The sequence below is a fragment of the Solenopsis invicta genome, chromosome 8 (assembly GCF_016802725.1).
Source record: "Solenopsis invicta isolate M01_SB chromosome 8, UNIL_Sinv_3.0, whole genome shotgun sequence".
NCBI classification, from domain to species: Eukaryota; Metazoa; Arthropoda; class Insecta; order Hymenoptera; family Formicidae; genus Solenopsis; species Solenopsis invicta.
In genome coordinates this window covers 16,371,044-16,388,826 of record NC_052671.1, presented here as the reverse complement: position 1 = coordinate 16,388,826, position 17,783 = coordinate 16,371,044, and the positions used below count along the sequence as shown (strand labels likewise).

The 17,783-nt window shown below is 35.7% G+C and overlaps 1 protein-coding gene across 2 annotated transcripts in view; it reads left to right on the top strand.

Moving 5' to 3' along the window:
• LOC105206253 (ATP-binding cassette sub-family G member 1-like) overlaps positions 1-17,783 on the top strand; it is a 65,589-nt gene that overhangs the window by 39,034 nt on the left and 8,772 nt on the right. For both annotated transcript variants that reach the window (XM_039452394.1, XM_039452393.1), the window contains 5 exons: positions 10,530-10,725; positions 11,007-11,154; positions 12,927-13,166; positions 13,942-14,058; positions 16,463-16,723. In XM_039452394.1, coding sequence (XP_039308328.1) covers positions 10,530-10,725; positions 11,007-11,154; positions 12,927-13,166; positions 13,942-14,058; positions 16,463-16,723 — 962 coding nt within the window. The remainder of the gene's footprint in view (positions 1-10,529; positions 10,726-11,006; positions 11,155-12,926; positions 13,167-13,941; positions 14,059-16,462; positions 16,724-17,783) is intronic.

The following is a 17,783-nucleotide window of genomic DNA, read 5'->3' as shown; positions in this document are numbered from 1 at the left end:
TTGCAATCGCGAGGTTGTTATCAATACAGAACTGGATGAGCCTGGAACCTCTGTCGTTCCGTATTCCTATGCCGTATCTCCCCAGCACATCGCGGATGTGATTATCGCCGTCAGTGCGTCCCACCTTAGCGTTCCAGTCTCCCATGATTATGGTGACTTCTCTATTGGGTATTTTCTCAATAATCCTTTGTAGAGAGCTGTAGAAGTTATCCATGTCTTCCTCATCTGCCTCAGAGGTGGGTGCATAGACTTGGATAATATTTAGTGTGCACGGTTTCGCCTTGAGGCGTATTGATATTATACGGTCACTGACGGTTTCATAGCCGAGGACCGCCCTAGCCAGTGTGCCGTGCACCATAAAGGCCACCCCGTTGCGGCTTGCGTCATCGGGTCCAGAGAAGTATATTGCAAAGTTGTTGCTCCTAAAGTGACCTCTTCCGCGCCAATGTGTCTCCGAGATTCCTGCTATCTTCACCCTGTTTCTTTCGAGTTCTTTCTTCAGTATATCCAGTTTTCCCGTCTGCAGCAGTCCCCGAACGTTCCAGGTCGCCAGGCGAGACTCCGCTCGGCCGTTGAGTTTACTGTCATCGCTGGTCGCCTTATTCGCATGTATTGCCCAGTGGACCACACCTACATGCCCGGTAGCCAATTTCCCACCATCTACCCCGGACGTAGGACGGCGCCGGTCGTCAACCGGATTGCCCGACATATTAGGTCCCTTTTTCGACATTTGCATAGTGCTCATGGGAGTGATAGTGCGGTAGATTCCCCTGCCTTTCCGCACCGCAGTACTGCAACCATGAAGGCTGTTCTAGCCGTGCTTGCAATATTTTGCTTCTAGGCCATTCTGAAGTCGTACTTCTTTTTCTGCCCCAGTGCAATACTGATGGCTACTGCTGCCCTCCATCAGGCTTCGCCATATCTGGCTACCCTTACTTAGTTTCGCCTGCAGGTCAATGCAGTTCCCGGGGTGTGGCACTGGGAGCCACAAGTAAGAGCTGGGTTTCGCACGAGGACCAGTCACTTCGAGCCATCCCTCGTATACGTTGGATGTGACCGCTCTTAGTCAAAGGTACTACCTCTGTACCAAATCCCCATACACCCCACGTAATCAGTTAGTTTATTTAAAATATAAAACGATTAGGTAATGATTATTCCAAAGATTAAAATTTAAGTACATTGTTTAATATGAAATTAACATTATTTTTGAGGTTTGGAAGCATTGAGAATTACAAGAACATGATTAATTATCAAAAATACAAATATTTAAGAATTAATGTTAGTGTAAGTTATCTATTGTTATAAGTATAGTGTTTAATTGAGGAAGCTAAACGGAACATATTGAATAATTGATCTAGAAACTATACATGAATTAACATAGGTTTTACAAATAATTAATTTTAAAAACTTAAACTATACTCGTTATTATGTGTACAGGAGGAGATGGAATTAACTTATTCTTTAATAAATACGTAATTATGCGTTGAGATTCATATTTTAACTATTAAATCAATTCAAAACCTAAGATTTAAGAATGGAAGTAGAACATAGAGATTTAAGAAATATTTAGAGAGAAAGTCGGGAATTGTTTAAAATGAGAATTGCTGTTAATTAATCCGAAATAAAAGTAATAATATTGGGAACAAGGAGCTGGGACATGAACGGCTGTGATTACTCATTAGCGATTGATTCCTGGCGAGTTGAATGGAAAATTGAAGTAAAACCAAAAAAGAGAAAAAAGAAAAAAACTTACTTATTAGTTAGACGAGAAGAGAAAGGGAAGAAACTATGAAATTCGGCGGATTGAAAAGTACTTGACGCAGCGCAGGCTGTCTGCTCTAGGGGATGCTTCAACGGTGGGCTGCTCGGAGTTTTAATGTATGTAATTCTTAAGCACAGATTCTAAGTTCAAAACGATTTTGAAAATAACGCGCATAGCTTCGATACTTGCAACGCGTGGATGTGAGTGTGAACTTGAATGCTCGAGGCGTTCGAAATTGCGCATTTTATAGGGCTTAGGAAAAGGGCGTGGAATTAGTTTAGTGGGTGAGATGAAGATTTGAGATTAAAGCTTTCTGAGCTTTTTCCCTTCCCTTGGAGATTCCTTGTTATCGAAATTTTGAGCTTATTCGTTGAGTAGTTTACCAACGCTCACTACCAATCATCTTCTCGGATGATCTCACGTTGGCTAATTTTCCATCTTTTCCTGATTTTTCTTAACTTTAAGAGGGACGAGCAGTTGCATCACCCAATCGGGATTCGTTATCTTACGGTTTCTCTTCTTGGAACGTTCGGTCCCGATTTTTTATATCGCCGCGTCCGTTTATTTGGGACTTGCTTTCCACATGAATCATCTTTCCGTTCGTGATGAAACATAGGTTTGAACACCGGGGTTGTAAATTTTGATTTTATAGTTTTATAGGGTAAATATATCGAATAGGGGAGGCTGCCCCGATGACCTTGACATATGTTGTCAAGGTCATGACCCTAAGTAACGCTCAACAAGTTTTAGCCGTCGTTCGCCCTTCATAAAAAGTTTATTAAAATTAAGAGCGACAACTGCACATATACTCACATATATTTACATATATTCACATATACACATAAAAATGTAGTACCAAGAACGCGTGGGCGGGGAGGTGCTCCGCCCCTCCCCCTGCATCCCCTCCCCGTATTTTTCCTAACCCAACCTAATTCCTAATTCTATTTTAGTTTAATTTTAAATCTAATATTGTAACGTGGTCAATTGGATATCCTTGGCCAAGTTACAACTAAAATAAGCTTTCTCTGTACTACATGTAAATATTTGAGTCTTTCAGAGTTTTTTTACCAATTTTAGTTTTATATACATACTTTATTCATCAATATTATTACTAAGTGGATACATATCTTTCATAATTTGAAAAAATGCGTCAATTCTATCATCAAAAGGATAAATTCTTTTAAATAAAAATTCGGCGAGATAAAATTTATAATGCTTTTGTGATATTCCATAGCGAGGAATTGCACCACGCATATCACGCCATATTCCTTCAATATTTTGGGTATGGCAACCCGTTACTGGGTCAACAAGCTATTAGTACTGTTCCACGCAGTGAGCGTGCGCGTGCGCATGTGCGCGTGTAACCTTTTTTTTTTTATAGTTGGGAAACGCCTTTATGGGTCCCCGGTCCTGTGGAGACAGGAACGCGGGGTATGTGAGACTTGTCGACTTGACTAGCCGACATACTCACTAAAACCCAACTTTTTCCGGCGTCTGGGCTCGGGACGGATCACGGAATCGAACTAAGCATGCACCGCGATCCGTCCTAGCCCAAACGGATCCCCGCCCGAGAGCAGGAACCCCCCTCCAGAGTTAGCGGCCAGAGCTCAACCGAAGTCGAGCCCCAGCCGCCCGAACCGGGGTGCCGGGAGTGCGCCGGACTCCCCTGGAAGAGGGCCCTAGGTACGCACTCTCGCATCCCAAGCCCCGACACGGGTCAGCCGGGCAACTACCCCGCCGCTGATTCCGCCCGAGGCGTACCTCCTCAACAGTGGAGAGGGTAGGGCTCTCTGTCCGGTCTAGCCGGCGCTGTGAGAGTCCCCCCTCTCCACTATTCCTTCCTGGCCATCCCTCCTTCACCGCTCTCTAAGGAAGGGCAAAGAAGGGGAAGTATATGGCCGCGCCAGTGAGTTGTCCCCGGCGGCGTTAAAAACCGTCGCCGCCAGGTTACCAGCGATCTCCTGTATCAGCCAGGGCCATAAGTTTGCTTGCCCTCTCCCTGCCCGCTGCCCGCATTTTGATAGTTATGGGGGAGGAGGTGGTCCCTGCTAATGTTGTTGCAGGAACCTCCCCCCCCCCGCCCCCTCTCCGGCGGCGCGTCGGGAGCCTCCTCCCGCGCCCGCTCTGCCGCCTCCTTCTGCAGCATAATAGTGCTGCAGAAGGCGGCGAAAGCATCCCAGTTTTCGGGGGCTGCCAGGATACTCCCCACAATTGTGGGTAGATCCATCCCGTTCCCGTGCGCGCGTAACCTAACCTAACCCATAATTTAAAATCTAACATTATTACAAATTTCGACAAAAATAGGGGTAGGTTGGGTTAGAAAAAATACGGGGAGGGGGTGCAGGGGGAGAGGCGAAGCCCCCGCCCACGCGGTCTCTGTACCATATTTTTATATGTATATGTGAGTATATGTGTAGTTATCGCTTTAAATTTTCATAAACTTTTTATGATTATAACTTTTTAACGAAGGGCGAGCGACGGCTAAAACTTGTTGGGCGTTACTCAGGGTCATGACCTTGACAACATTTGTCAAGGTCAAGGTCATCGGGGCAGCCTCCCCTATTCGATATATTTACCTTTTATAATTTCCGTCCGGCGTCGTGACTCAATCTTATCTCTGATTGTTGCCAAACTTTAATAGCGTTTAGATTTTTCTCTTTCGAGTCCAGGCTTTGTTCGTTCATATGAATTATTAAATAAGCATCGTTGTAATTTTGTCGTCGCACGATTTCTCTTTTTTTGCTTCTATTTATTGCTCCGGATGTAACATGTGGCCGTTATATATATATATATATATATATATATATATATATATATATATATATATATATATATATATATATTCCGAGAACAATGTTTAATTTTTTTCTTATAATAGCCGGATGATAGTGTTATTTGTAAAAGAGAAATTGTGGAGTTCCGGGTATAAGTATTATAAATTTTACAGACAATCCCTTAGCTTGTTTCACATATTTTATATGATGGGTGCAAAAAGGGAAATCATGAAATCCTCCGGTTGTAACACATTCAATATTAACCTTTTGAATGGGAAATTTAAAGTGGGTCCAAAATGTGCAGTGTATGGATTTAGATAATAATTTATATATGAGAATATGAAGATATATATGAAGACGTTTACTTTTAATTGTGCAAAGTAACATTAAAAAAATGTAAATCCGCTATATTAGATTTTTAATAGCTACAGAAGAATATTAAATATTAAAAATAAGAAAAACTTTTTAGAATCAGTTTCTTCAATGAATATTGAATATAATGCACAGTGGATATTAATAAGATATAGCACATCAACAAAACTCAACATAACTTATTATTTATCTACACTGTTTATTGAGGAAACTAATTCTAAAATTCTAATTCCAATTTCTAATATCTAATATTCTTCCATTGTGCGCAAGACCTTAGAAATTTTCACTTTAAATGAACTTAATAATAATTGTATTTCTTTATAGTTATTTAAAAAAATTCATTGCATTTGTTTCGTAAAATATGTATTTGAAAATTGTGTGACTTTCAAAGTTATTATTTTGAATTTGCATTAGGGAATTTTGAAATTTTTATAAAAAATTAGAAATTCTCGATCTTAAAGACTTCTAAGAAACCATTGTTATAGTCGATGTTAATATTTATAAGAGAAAACAAAGAGTAATTTATGTATCGACGTCATCTACATTCACAAGTTATTAAACTACATAATGCAAAGAATTTGAACTTGAATTTACCGAGTGAGTTATCCGAGAATTGAGAACACTGATACTGTTTCGTATTTATTATTATATTTCGTGTACCACATGTGGAGACGTTTCGCTCGGAGTTGTATTTTATCTCCACTTATAATAGTATTGGTAAGATTGGTAAACTTCGTGAAATTCGGTACTCTTCGCGTTTTCCTCTGCGACTAATCAGGAGGCAGAGAAACTCGCTGTTCACGAAGCACGAACAGATATTCAATTAGCCGTCGTCATATAAACATTATAACGAACCGCCTTGCCGCTCCCCGTCGGACCATCCTCCGCTCCAGGCTGTCCGGCTACTCGCCGGACAGCAAAGAAGAGGCGCATAGCGCCAATAATAATTCAAATACGCGTAGCGCGCGAACACGTATCCGCGCGTCGAGGCACTCTCTGCGCGCACGCGCCGTACAAGCGACCGAAGTGGCGGTCGCTGTCGATCTCGAGTGGCGGGAATCCTCTCTTCGCCGACGTACCGCTCCCCAAACATCCCCTCCTTTCGAAATGCGGGTATATAAGCGACGCCGCTTCTACGAAAGTGGCTTCTTTCTAAATCTCCGTCCGCAAAGAAGTGTCTCCCGAGCTAGCTCCAAATTAAGAAAACTTAGCTTCCGCTGAGAGATTTTGGCAGTTAGCACTCCGACTCCTAGACCGCCGATTCACGGGCTTAAGTTAAACTCAACTAAGAGATCTTGGTAATCGGAGAAACCTACATCCTTTCTCCTCTCCGTTGGCACGGTTGACTCATGACCAGGGGTGTGGAGTTCCGCGATTCTACCAAGAGATCTTGGCGTAAGTCGTTGCCACCGCCGCAACAACACCGCGGTATTAATCGCCATGCGTCGCAATCGCGTAAACACGTAACGAGTCAGTACAGCTGTACCGTGCGCGAGCTACATTGTCCGTGGCCGCCTTCGGCAAAGCTGCGCCAACACGTAAATAAGGATTCCGAGTTTGGAGAAATCCGTTTCGGAATCATCTGCGCTGTAAATAGCCGCGATTGCATATTCGATCCCGTCCGTCCGAGCGTTTGCGATTATCCGTCTGTCCGTCCCCGCGATTAATTATCGATTATCTGTATCCGTCCGTCCGCGTATGTATTATAAATTATCCGTTTGTCCATCCGAGCGTCATATTCATCTTGTCCATCCGCGTGCTAATGGCTTCGCCACGCTTTGTAAATACGATTCCGTACACCGCGTTTGCTTTAAATAAACTGTTTTATTAGTCATCAAAATCGGTCTAGTTCTCTTGGCGACCTACTCGCGTCGAAAAATGCATGCTTCATGGTGACTGTCCTAATAAAAATACACATATCCTCGGTGGTTTGTTCTAGAGTCTAGAGTATCTATAATAAGAGGTAAAGCAAATTGCTACCATATAAAAAATTAACATTTAAACTAAATTGATAATACTGATTTTATCATAGGCATATTGACACTACCGTAGACGATTCTAGTTAACAGGCAATGTTTTCAGACATTATAAATGTCTATTAAATATATAAAAAACATTATAATGAACAATAAATGTTTTAAAAACATTTAGAAAAGACATAGAATGGTATACTTAGTCTGTATTGAAATAAGAATCGACTACAAATATCGGCTAGTCTGCTGATGTAGAAAATAGAAATAAATATCAATATCAATTAATAATTAAATAATAACTGGCATTGATTTAAATATAAATATATATTTAACTTAGAAAAAATGTTAACAAATTAAACTTTATGTGTTTTTAAAATAATTATTTGAAATTAAAAACTAACCCCTGTGAAATTAACTATGTTAAATAAAAAGTTATTAAATTTTTAGTTTTATTATTTAATTGTTAACTTTTTAAGTTTATTATTAAATTTCTAACTTTTTAATTAATTACCCAACCCTGCTCATTCCATAGAACACATTTAGGACATTTAAGAAAAAATGTTTTACATTTACATCATGAAAAAAATATAAAACGCAAAATATTTACTTCTTTGAAATAAGATCTTACTTTAATAAAAGAGACAATGTGTTTTATTAAAAAAAATCGATTCAAACAAAACAACAGTAGAATTTTGTATCTTTTAGAGACAGAATAGGCATCGTTAAATTATTGTTGCGTAGTTTTTTCACCATACATAATATTTGCGCAATGACAGTGTTTCTTATCGAGTAAGATATCGATACAGTTAATAAAAGTTACAAAATTCCGTTACTAAAGCGATTTTATTTAGGATAAAAACTTATCATTTGTAAAATATTTTGCTCAAAACCAAAAGACCTTTGTGAGTAACAAGTTGTTTTTATACAAATCTTTTTGAAACATTTGTCATTTACATTAAAAGAAACATTTAACTATGATTAGATATTTGCTGCGACTTTTGACTTAACGTTAATAAACATCTCGAGTTAAACATTAATTCAACTACATTAATCTAAACACAGATTTAATGTTAAGGGGTAACACTACTGTAGAATTTTCAACAAATTGGTTTCCTTTTTTTTTTGCTTAAATGATTCTTTAAGATCTTAGAAATAAGATACAAAAGGTCTAAATGCGAAAAAAGATCCCTAAGTGTCATTTTTGGAAGTTTAAAGCATCGTACTTTTTGGTAAGATTTGAAGCGTTTGCGATGGGATCCTTCTGAGAATAATATTATAAAAGAATTAGTTACCTACAGTGAATTTTCTTTAAAATCGGTCAAGAGGAATTAGTAAAAGGCAAACATCAATAAGAAAGGCTAATTGTATGGTGCAGACATCGCAGATTAAAGGTAAACGACAAATTTCTATCTCTGTTACAAAAAACTTTAAACGCGTTTTTCTCGAAATCACTTTTTTTAAGCTTGCCGCACTCATAACTTCTATAAATCTTGACAGATTTACTCGAAATTTTAACTGTAGCTTCTAAAATACATTTGTCAGCAAGTACGTACGGATTTTACGTTTCGTTATAAACTTTTTTTTTAAACAATTTTCTGCAAAACTTTTTGCAAAAAATGAATATTTTTCTTCAAAACAACAAAGAATAAATGTCAATCGATTAAATGATTCTCAGTCTATAAATGATTATTTACTTTCGCGCAAAACCAACTGCTCAGCACTCTCATTAGCCCTCCTTTTTATTTTTATACTTCTTTTTCTTGTAACAAATGCTGTTTAATATAATTCCATGATATTAAGTTGTCATTGACATCTGTCATAGTATGTTTTTCTCCGAGTACATTACAAATAATTTTCAGTAAATGACGCGGATCCAATAAAATAAAGATTTTGTCTGACGTATTCGGTACATGGAACTATGTCTGTAAAGAATCTATATTAAAATTTAGTTTTAATAAACGTGCCATCGTAAAATTGGTTGCAAGACAATCAAAATGAACAGCAACAACTTTTATATCATAGTCATGCACCGCAGAAATACAATTTAACCAAAGAGTTTTCTTTTCCTCAGTATTTATACCATTAATAAAGTAATAGGCAACAGAAATTTTCCAGTTTTGGTTTAGGTATGTCAATAAAAATACTAAAGCTTCTTTAGCAACAAGCATGCAATTAGAATTAGAATCAAACCCAAAATCGACATAGCCATAATATTTTGAGCCATCATATTCAACTTTTTTTCTGATAGCCATTTCATTGAATGTAATGCCAGCATATAACGGAAAATTGACTAAAGCAGTTTTTTCTTTTATGCAATTTAAAGTTTCAATATTAATGTCCGGAGAATCATTAATAGAGGTGTACCATGCATTCAGTATTTTGGGATAAAGAAGACATTTATGAAATATATTTCTTGTATATTTATATGCACGGGGAGAATAATAATGAAAAGTGAGTGCAAAAGAACGCAATTCTGCAGAGTATTGTTTAGGCGTCGAAAAAATCATATCTTCGCAACAAAAAACTTTTAAGGACTTTCAAATACGGCGTTTTAAAGCTAAATAGTCACATTTTCAAAATAAAATTTGGCAAAGTCATTTCTTTTAAAAAGCATAATTATGTAACATGGAGAATATGAGGTATTTTTGGGTATCTAAAAATCCATTTTCCTTTAAAGTCATACCTTTGCAACAAAAAACTTTTAAAGACTTTACAATACGGCGTTTTAAAACTAAAGATTCATACTTAAAAAAAAATTATATCATTGTCATTTCTATTAAAAAATGTACTTATGTAACAAGGCAAATATGAGGTATTTTTGATTAAATCGTGTCTAAAATTGAAAATTGATGTGTTTCATGATATACTTCGGAAAAACTCCCTTTTCTACAGCATTGTATAGTATTCCAGCTTTAGACAGAGTATGTGCAAGTAACATCCGCGAACCCACCTGTTCGAACGTATTTTGTCCAGCTTTTTTATGTAAAGTACTCACAAAAAAGGTTTCACTTACACACTATATGGGTCGCATTGACCCTAACAAAACTTTGCTGCCGTGCCGTTCGAATTCTAGTTGACCAAAAAAGTTGATCAACCATATCAATCGAAAGAGGAGATTTCAAACCTTTTTTATGTCTTGGTCCGAACCTCCTATCTCATTCCGTCTTCACACAGGAAGCGTTCCAAACTTCATATGGAGTCTTTTAGACCCACTTACGTGTTTAAGGGTTAATACATATATAAAAATACACGCAATAAAAAAAATCGATTTTATATGACCTTCCACCTTTAAGGTAAAGTAAACCTTAGGTGACGGATATACGAGTAAATTTTTAATGATTTATTAAATTTTTGTTCGATTTTCTTGTAAAATTGACCTGAGCGCATCTTCTTTTTACGCATATTTCAATTCTAAAAAAAGTTTTTGTGATTTTGTAATGTAAATTCGAAGATATATAGTAATGTCTGTAAATGCCCGTAATTTGCGATACTTTAACATCTTCGCAAAGTTGAATACATTTATAACTATTATGTAACTTTATCTCATGTTTTTTTTTCTAATCTTTCACCAGAAGGCAGTCAGTAATTTACAATATTTGTTTAGCAACGTAACTATTCATATACAAATATAACGATGGCTTTGCATAGGGTAAAGGGTGTGAGCGGAGAAGTTCGGATCAACGGTAAATTTCGTGAACTACAGAGCAAACTATGGAAGAGGATGTCGTGTTACATACAGCAGGACACCATTCTCACACCATACGTCACCGTCGGAGAAACCATGACTTTAGCCGCTCATTTGAAACTTGGCTGCACAATCAGCTCCGCTTATAAGCACACTCAGGTTTGTCACAATTGTCTGTCCACTTTAATTGTTGCGTCGTAAATTCTTCTCCGAAGTCTGACCCCTATTTATAAGATCTTATGTTCAGTTTCGAAAGGCAACTTGAGAAAGCTCCACGACTGCTTCTCATAAACTTCTTTCTTCATGACACGTTTAATTTATGGGTTATGTTCATTGTTATCTCAATGTTTATCTGAATATTGCTGCGCCTTGCAATTATATTTATAAAAATGAAACTTTATAGAAATAGAATAGTTTTTACGCTTGTTGTACGTGTGCAGGTTTCAGAGTTGTTGGAAATGCTAGGGCTGAGCCATTGCTACGACACTTTATGCGGAAAATTATCGGGAGGACAGAAAAAGAAGCTTGATATCGCTTTAGAACTCCTAACTAATCCTTCAATATTATTCCTCGATGAACCAACAACTGGTAAGCATTAGGAATATCGATTACATGATAAAAAATTCTTAATTTAAATTATATATATATATATATATATATATATATATATATATATATATATACATATGTATAAATATGTATTTACATCGATATACATATACAGCTTTTTTTTATCTTTTGTTCCGAATCTATTGTTGATCTTGAAACTGGATTACTATATTCCTCTACTATAGAGGAAAAGAGGGTATTATGGCTACTGTAGACAATATGGTTACTCCTATTATTTCCGTTATTAAGTGACGTATTCTAACAATTGCTTATGGAGTTATTCGTTTAGTAGCCTGTCATTTTTTAGTGATGCTAATATGCCAATACATAATGACTGCCAATTGTTATAAGGCATGTTTACTATTGAGTACTTCTAAACTTTTTCAAGGTACACCTTTAACCTTTAATTACATACACTTTTTCATTATTCTTTAACTTGAGTGTATTATCACACAAAAGTACATACACTCGAGCGTTTTTTCGTTATTTAACTTTTTATTTGGCCGTATACATTTTGAGTTATACAAAGTTAAAACAATAACATAGAATTTTGTTAATATGGTTTTTTAAGCAAAATATTTTCTCAAAATATTTTTTCGAAAAATCGATTGTCATTCTAAAGACCGGTGTTTAGAAACATTAGAGACATCATTTAATGCTTGTTGTTTAATATTAAACAAGGATAAAATGATATTTTTAATGAAATTTCTAATGGTATTTCTAAAGCTTCTGAACGCAGGAAAATTCTAAACAATGGAAAATTAAAAATATATAATTTTGTAACAAAGTACTGTGTTTTCTTTTAAATTAAACTAATTTTTTAATATTATTTTTATGGATAGCTATATTACAATCACTTTTTTCTTTCACTGATTATAGAATGCATTAAATTTTTTAAATCAAGTTCTAAATAATAAATATTTCATTACTTTGAATCTAGAATCTGTCAAACAACACTCTGACAAATGTAATCGTTTCAAGTTTTAATAGAAAATATTAATTATAAAAAAAGTTATTCAATAAAATGAAAATGGATACCATATTACCCTCTTCTCCTCTATCAATTACTCTTTGTGTTATATTTTTATTTAAACGAAATAATCTTACAAACTCTAAGTTATTTAATTCAAATGGATCATTACGTTGAAATCTTTCTGTATTTTGGAATACAATGTTTACATTTTCCATTTTAATTCAAATTGATCATTACGTTGAAATCTTTCTGTATTTTTCGAACACAATGTTTGCATTTTCCAAAATATTTATTATTTTAAAATGAATTAACCTTTTTAAAGCTGCCATTGTTATATAAAATTTTCACTGTTATGCAGAATTTTGATTATTTATCGCATATGTATCTTTATTTTAAATGCCATGACTCATACGATGTAAATCGTATGGTACTTTTCGAATACGACTGCGTAGTAATCATTCAGGGGCCATATTCTTGAAAAATAACGTTTATAAAAATATACGAAAATACTATAGTATACGTTACATATATTATAGAGTTCCCTAGTATTTTTGTATGCAATATTTTTTGAGAATCGGCCTCCAGGAATGAAAATCAAATATTGAGAGTCGTATACGAAACTGCCATTTTCGTATGCGATATTTGTTCAAGAATAGGGGATTGCGCTCGAATCTCATTTCTTGCTCGATGCGTTGGGTGCGGAAAACGATTACAAAATGCGTTTATCGCAGAATGTTTATCGCATTCTAGGATAGAGTGAGAATTATTGACCTTTCAGGTCTGGATTCCTTCTCGTCCAGCCAATGCGTCGCTCTCTTGAAACGATTGGCGGAATTAGAAAGGCGTACGGTAATCTGTACGATTCATCAGCCGAGCGCCTTACTTCTGGAGAAGTTTGATTCCCTGTACGTGCTGGCCGATGGTCATTGCATATACAGAGGCCCGGTTAGATCCTTGATACCACACCTGGCTTCCGTCGGCGCCCAATGTCCATTTAATTACAATGTAGCAGATTTCGGTACGTACAGCTGGAACAATTAGAGCAATCTTAAAGTCTGGGCTCTCTCTCTCTCTCTCTCTCTCTCTCTCTCTCTCTCTCTCTCTCTCTCTCTCTCTCTCTCTCTCTCTCTCTCTGCTCTCTCTCTCTCTCTCTCTCTCTCTCGCTCTCTCTCTCTCTCTCTCTCTCTCTCTCTCTCTCTCTCTCTCTCTCTCTCTCTCTCTCGCTCTCGCTTTTGAGACTATGAGCTACTTATGAGCGAATGTAGCTGATGGAATACGAAATCGCACTCTGCAGAAACGGACCAAGGCAGCAGGTGGCCCGTTCCAAGACAGCGAAATCACATCTAAAGCGAATTATTATAAATTGCACGTTATCACGAAAGAGCAGCTTGACTCACCACACACACGAGAGTGTAGTAACGGTCTTAAATAAATTAGGTAATAGTTTTGAAAAAGTTAAAGTTAAAAATCTAGACTGTGTTTGATATTGCCGACAAATGTCATTAAATACATATAGTGGGTGATGATTCAGATCTTTATTGATAACATCGTCTATTTATATTGTAAGCGCTCTAATAGAAACATCAAGATAACGAAGTAAGAATAGTCGCGTGTCAAAGTCTTATAACGACGTGTTTGAATAAGTTGATTGCAAATGTACTGACAGTGCGCTCGGCGGCGAGGTGTTAAAATGGTCAACATTTACTTCGAAAGCATGCTACATAAGAGCGAATAATTATATAGTTCTCGAAATAATGCATAGCTTTAAAATCGAATCCTTAAATATGTTTTAGTCATCGAGGTGGCGATCGGCGAATACGGAGTTGAGCTCGATAAGCTGGTGGCGGCGGCGGAAACGATACCGAACGATGAAAAGCAGGTCGCCCTTACCGCGAGGCAGCCTGAAAAAAGTAAGGTCGCTTCTTTTTCGGGAATTTTATTTCTACATTATAAATTTAATTGTAAATTTCGAGTAGATAAAATTGTTATCCACGCGCAGATTATTTACATTCTGTGATATTTTTAGTTTCAAGAAACTGCGAAACTACGCCAGTTTCTTTGATAAGAATAACATAATTATTACATAAGTATAAGGTCTATAACAAATTATAGCCAATAAATATCTAAAAATCTAGCCGTTTGAAATTTGAAACGCTCTTGAAGGCCAAGAGATTGTGCAATCATGTTTTATGGCATGTTCATTAGGAAATTTAAAATTAGCAAAATAAAATTAAAAACATTTTTTCTCGTAAGAGTTGATTTATCAGTCCGTAGAACTCTTTGTAAAAAATAATTGATCTCCTGTATATGTATGTACTTCATGGAACTGACGTTCAGATAAAAGATGGTGCATCCAACAATCGTCGATAAAAACGAAATAGAACATAATAAATTTGTATTTTTAATAATAATATTTCCTTTGTTTACGACACATTTCATTTTCTTTGTCATAACCTTTTTAATGAATTTTCTATGGACCTCGCTTATTCAATAATTTTTTTTCTTATTTTTATATTGGGTGTACAACTTAATTCGATCCGTTTTTTTTGCTTGAAAAACGTATTTATTTGAACGATAAAATAAATTAATACCTTATTCAAAGTATTGTCCATCGCTAGCCATTAGTTTTTTCCTATTTTTCTGGCAATTTATGGATTCCGTCGCGGAAGAAGCATGCATTTTTTTAAGCCAAGAATGAATTAATCCAATTTTTGATACCTTGTTCTGAAGTGAAGCGTATTCCAGTCAAAGCATTCTACGTCGATCGAAACAAATGGTAATCAGAAGGGGCAAGGTCTGGGCTATAAGGCGGGTGAGCCAGAACTTCCCATCCGCTATTTTCCAAATAGTTTTTAACCAGAACAGCAACATGAGGCCGAGCGTTGTCATGGTGAAAGATTATAGACTCGTGTCTGGTTGCATATTCTGTACGTTTTTTGGCTATAGCTCGCTTTAAACGGATCAATTGTTGCCTGTAGAAGTCTCCCGTGATAGTTTGATTAGGTTTTAGCAGCTCATAGTAGATCACACCTTTCTGATCCCACCAAATATAGAGCATTACCTTGGCACCATGGATATTCGGTTTCGGTGTTGATGTTTCCGGTTTGCCGAGCTTTACATATGATTTTTTGCGTTTTGGGTTGTCGTAGTGAATCTATTTTTTGTCCCCGGAAATGATTCGATGCAAAAAAGACTCCTTTTTGTTCTGTTTAAGCAACATTTCGGACACGCAATATCATTGTTCAATATCTCTCGGTTTCAATTCGTATGGAACCCAATTTCTTTGCTTTTGGATGTATCCCGCGACTTTGAGTTGTTTTGAAATAGCTTGTTGAGTAACTTCCAATTTTGGTGCAAGCTTTTCTTGCGTTTGATACGAATCTTGATCGAGTAATGTTTCTAATTCTTCATCTTCAAACTTTTTTGGTTGACCCGAACGCTCTTTGTCATCAACACTAAAATTACCACTTTTAAATTGTCAAAACCATTCTCTGCAAGATTTATCCGATGGTGCAGATTTACCATACACTTCCACAAGCATTTGATGCCCTTTAACTGCACTGTTCTTTCAATTGAAACAGAAAATCAAAACTTGTCGCAAATGGTGCTTATTTGGAATGATACTCGACATTTTCAACGCAGTAAAAATTAAATTTGTTATGCAAAACTCAAAGGCTTGTAAACAATATTTGGTTAACAAATGTTGACACTTCACGATACAACAAAAATCAGCTGTCGTCGTCAACTATTTATAGCACCTAGAGCCATCTTTTGAAAACGGATCGAACTAAGTTGTACACCCAATATATAGAACGCAGCTTGAACGCTTAGAATCCGAAATATGATGTATAGAGTAATGCTATATTTATACTAGCGGTACTTAAATGCGCGAGAGAATAATTCATCTCTCTGTATCTTTCTGTAGACACTTATTGTCAGTTATGTGTTCTTATTACAATTGTGTATAAATACTCATTAATTTAAAATGATTTGGTAATCTATAAATAATTTTTCACATTCTCATGCCTTATTCATGACGAACAGGATTTCCTTCAATGACTTGTTTCTATTTCTATCCTTCCCTCCCTTTCTCTCTCTCTCTCTCTCTCTCTCTCTCTCTCTCTCTCTCTCTCTCTCTCTCTCTCTCTCTCTCTCTCTCTCTGATCGCGCTAACGGATATATTAGCAAACATTTATTTTTAATTTATTTTAATATTTCTGTGCACATAAAATAGTAAATTATTGAAAAACTTCAAAAAAATTTAGTCTGCAGCAGTAATTATAATGCTAATTTATACTATATGTATTATTCCAGCAGATAAAATCAAGGAACCACCACCGCCTGCCGGTTTCTTGACGCAATGCTACTTTTTGTGCAAGAGGCAACTTCTAAGCTTGAAAAGACACTATTCTTTACTACTGGCACGACTGCTCTATCATCTGTTAATTGGCGTAATTTTCGGATATCTGTACATGGAAAGCGGCTATCAAGCTAATGTCTTGGCAAACTGTGTTTATTTATATGGATCATTGCTGTTCCTCGTCTGCACTGGAAAAATGGCTGTTATTTCGGTCTGTAAGTAGCTATAAATTAGGTTTATCAATATCTAGGGTTATTAAATTGTTTGAGCAGATATTCGATCACGATTCACAAAAAGATATTAGAAAATAATCTAATTAATGTTTTTAAAAATATATCTATCTTCTTTTAGCTACAAACGATCAATAATAATGATATGTTAATTAAGATGTTTACTCAAAGTTTATTAAAGAATTCCCTTAGAATTTTCGGATTTTCCAGTTTTTTAAAATTCCAGTTATTTAAAATTTTAGATACAAAATTTTTTTCAAAACAATTTATTTTATTATACTTTTTAGTGTTTCTTAATTAAGCACTCTCAAAGAAAAACTACTTGAGTTTTGAACATTAAATTTGGAAACGTATTAAAAAGAAATAATATAAATTAAATATGACATGTAATGATCTACGTGCTGTACATGGATCTAATTTCAGAAGTACAGAATTCAAAAGATGATTAAACACACAGCGCTAATTTATTGTATTGTCTCTATTGCCATTAAATTTTTAATGAGAATTCGTGCATTGTCTTCTATTATCATTAATTTTTTTTATAAAAATTTGTGTATTGTCTTCTACTGTCATTCGATATATTGTTTTCTATAGTCATTAATATTTTTATAAAAATTTGTGAGTCAGGAGAAAATGTACGTCAATGTGTCATATTTACTGTAATCATTTTTGCATTATCAAGAAAAAATAATCAAAGAAACAATTTTGTTAGCAAAAGAAAAAGATTAGAATTTAAATGTAAAAGTAAAAAATTCTACAAATACTTAACGCAAAAACGCAAATTTTTATCACAAATTTTTGTAGACAATTACGATGAAAATACAATTGACGTTTGTTCTACATACCGAGACATTCCGATTAATTAAATCATCTGTAATATCAGTCAAGGATGAATAATAACTTGTAATTTAACAAAGGAAAGTTAATTAATTGCATTAGTCATTGCAATGACAATTTTTTATTAGTTATAGGGTAAAGTCGGTATTTACGCCGCGGGAGGATGTACGCCGCAGCAGTCAGAAAAAATAGAAGAAATAAAGATAGT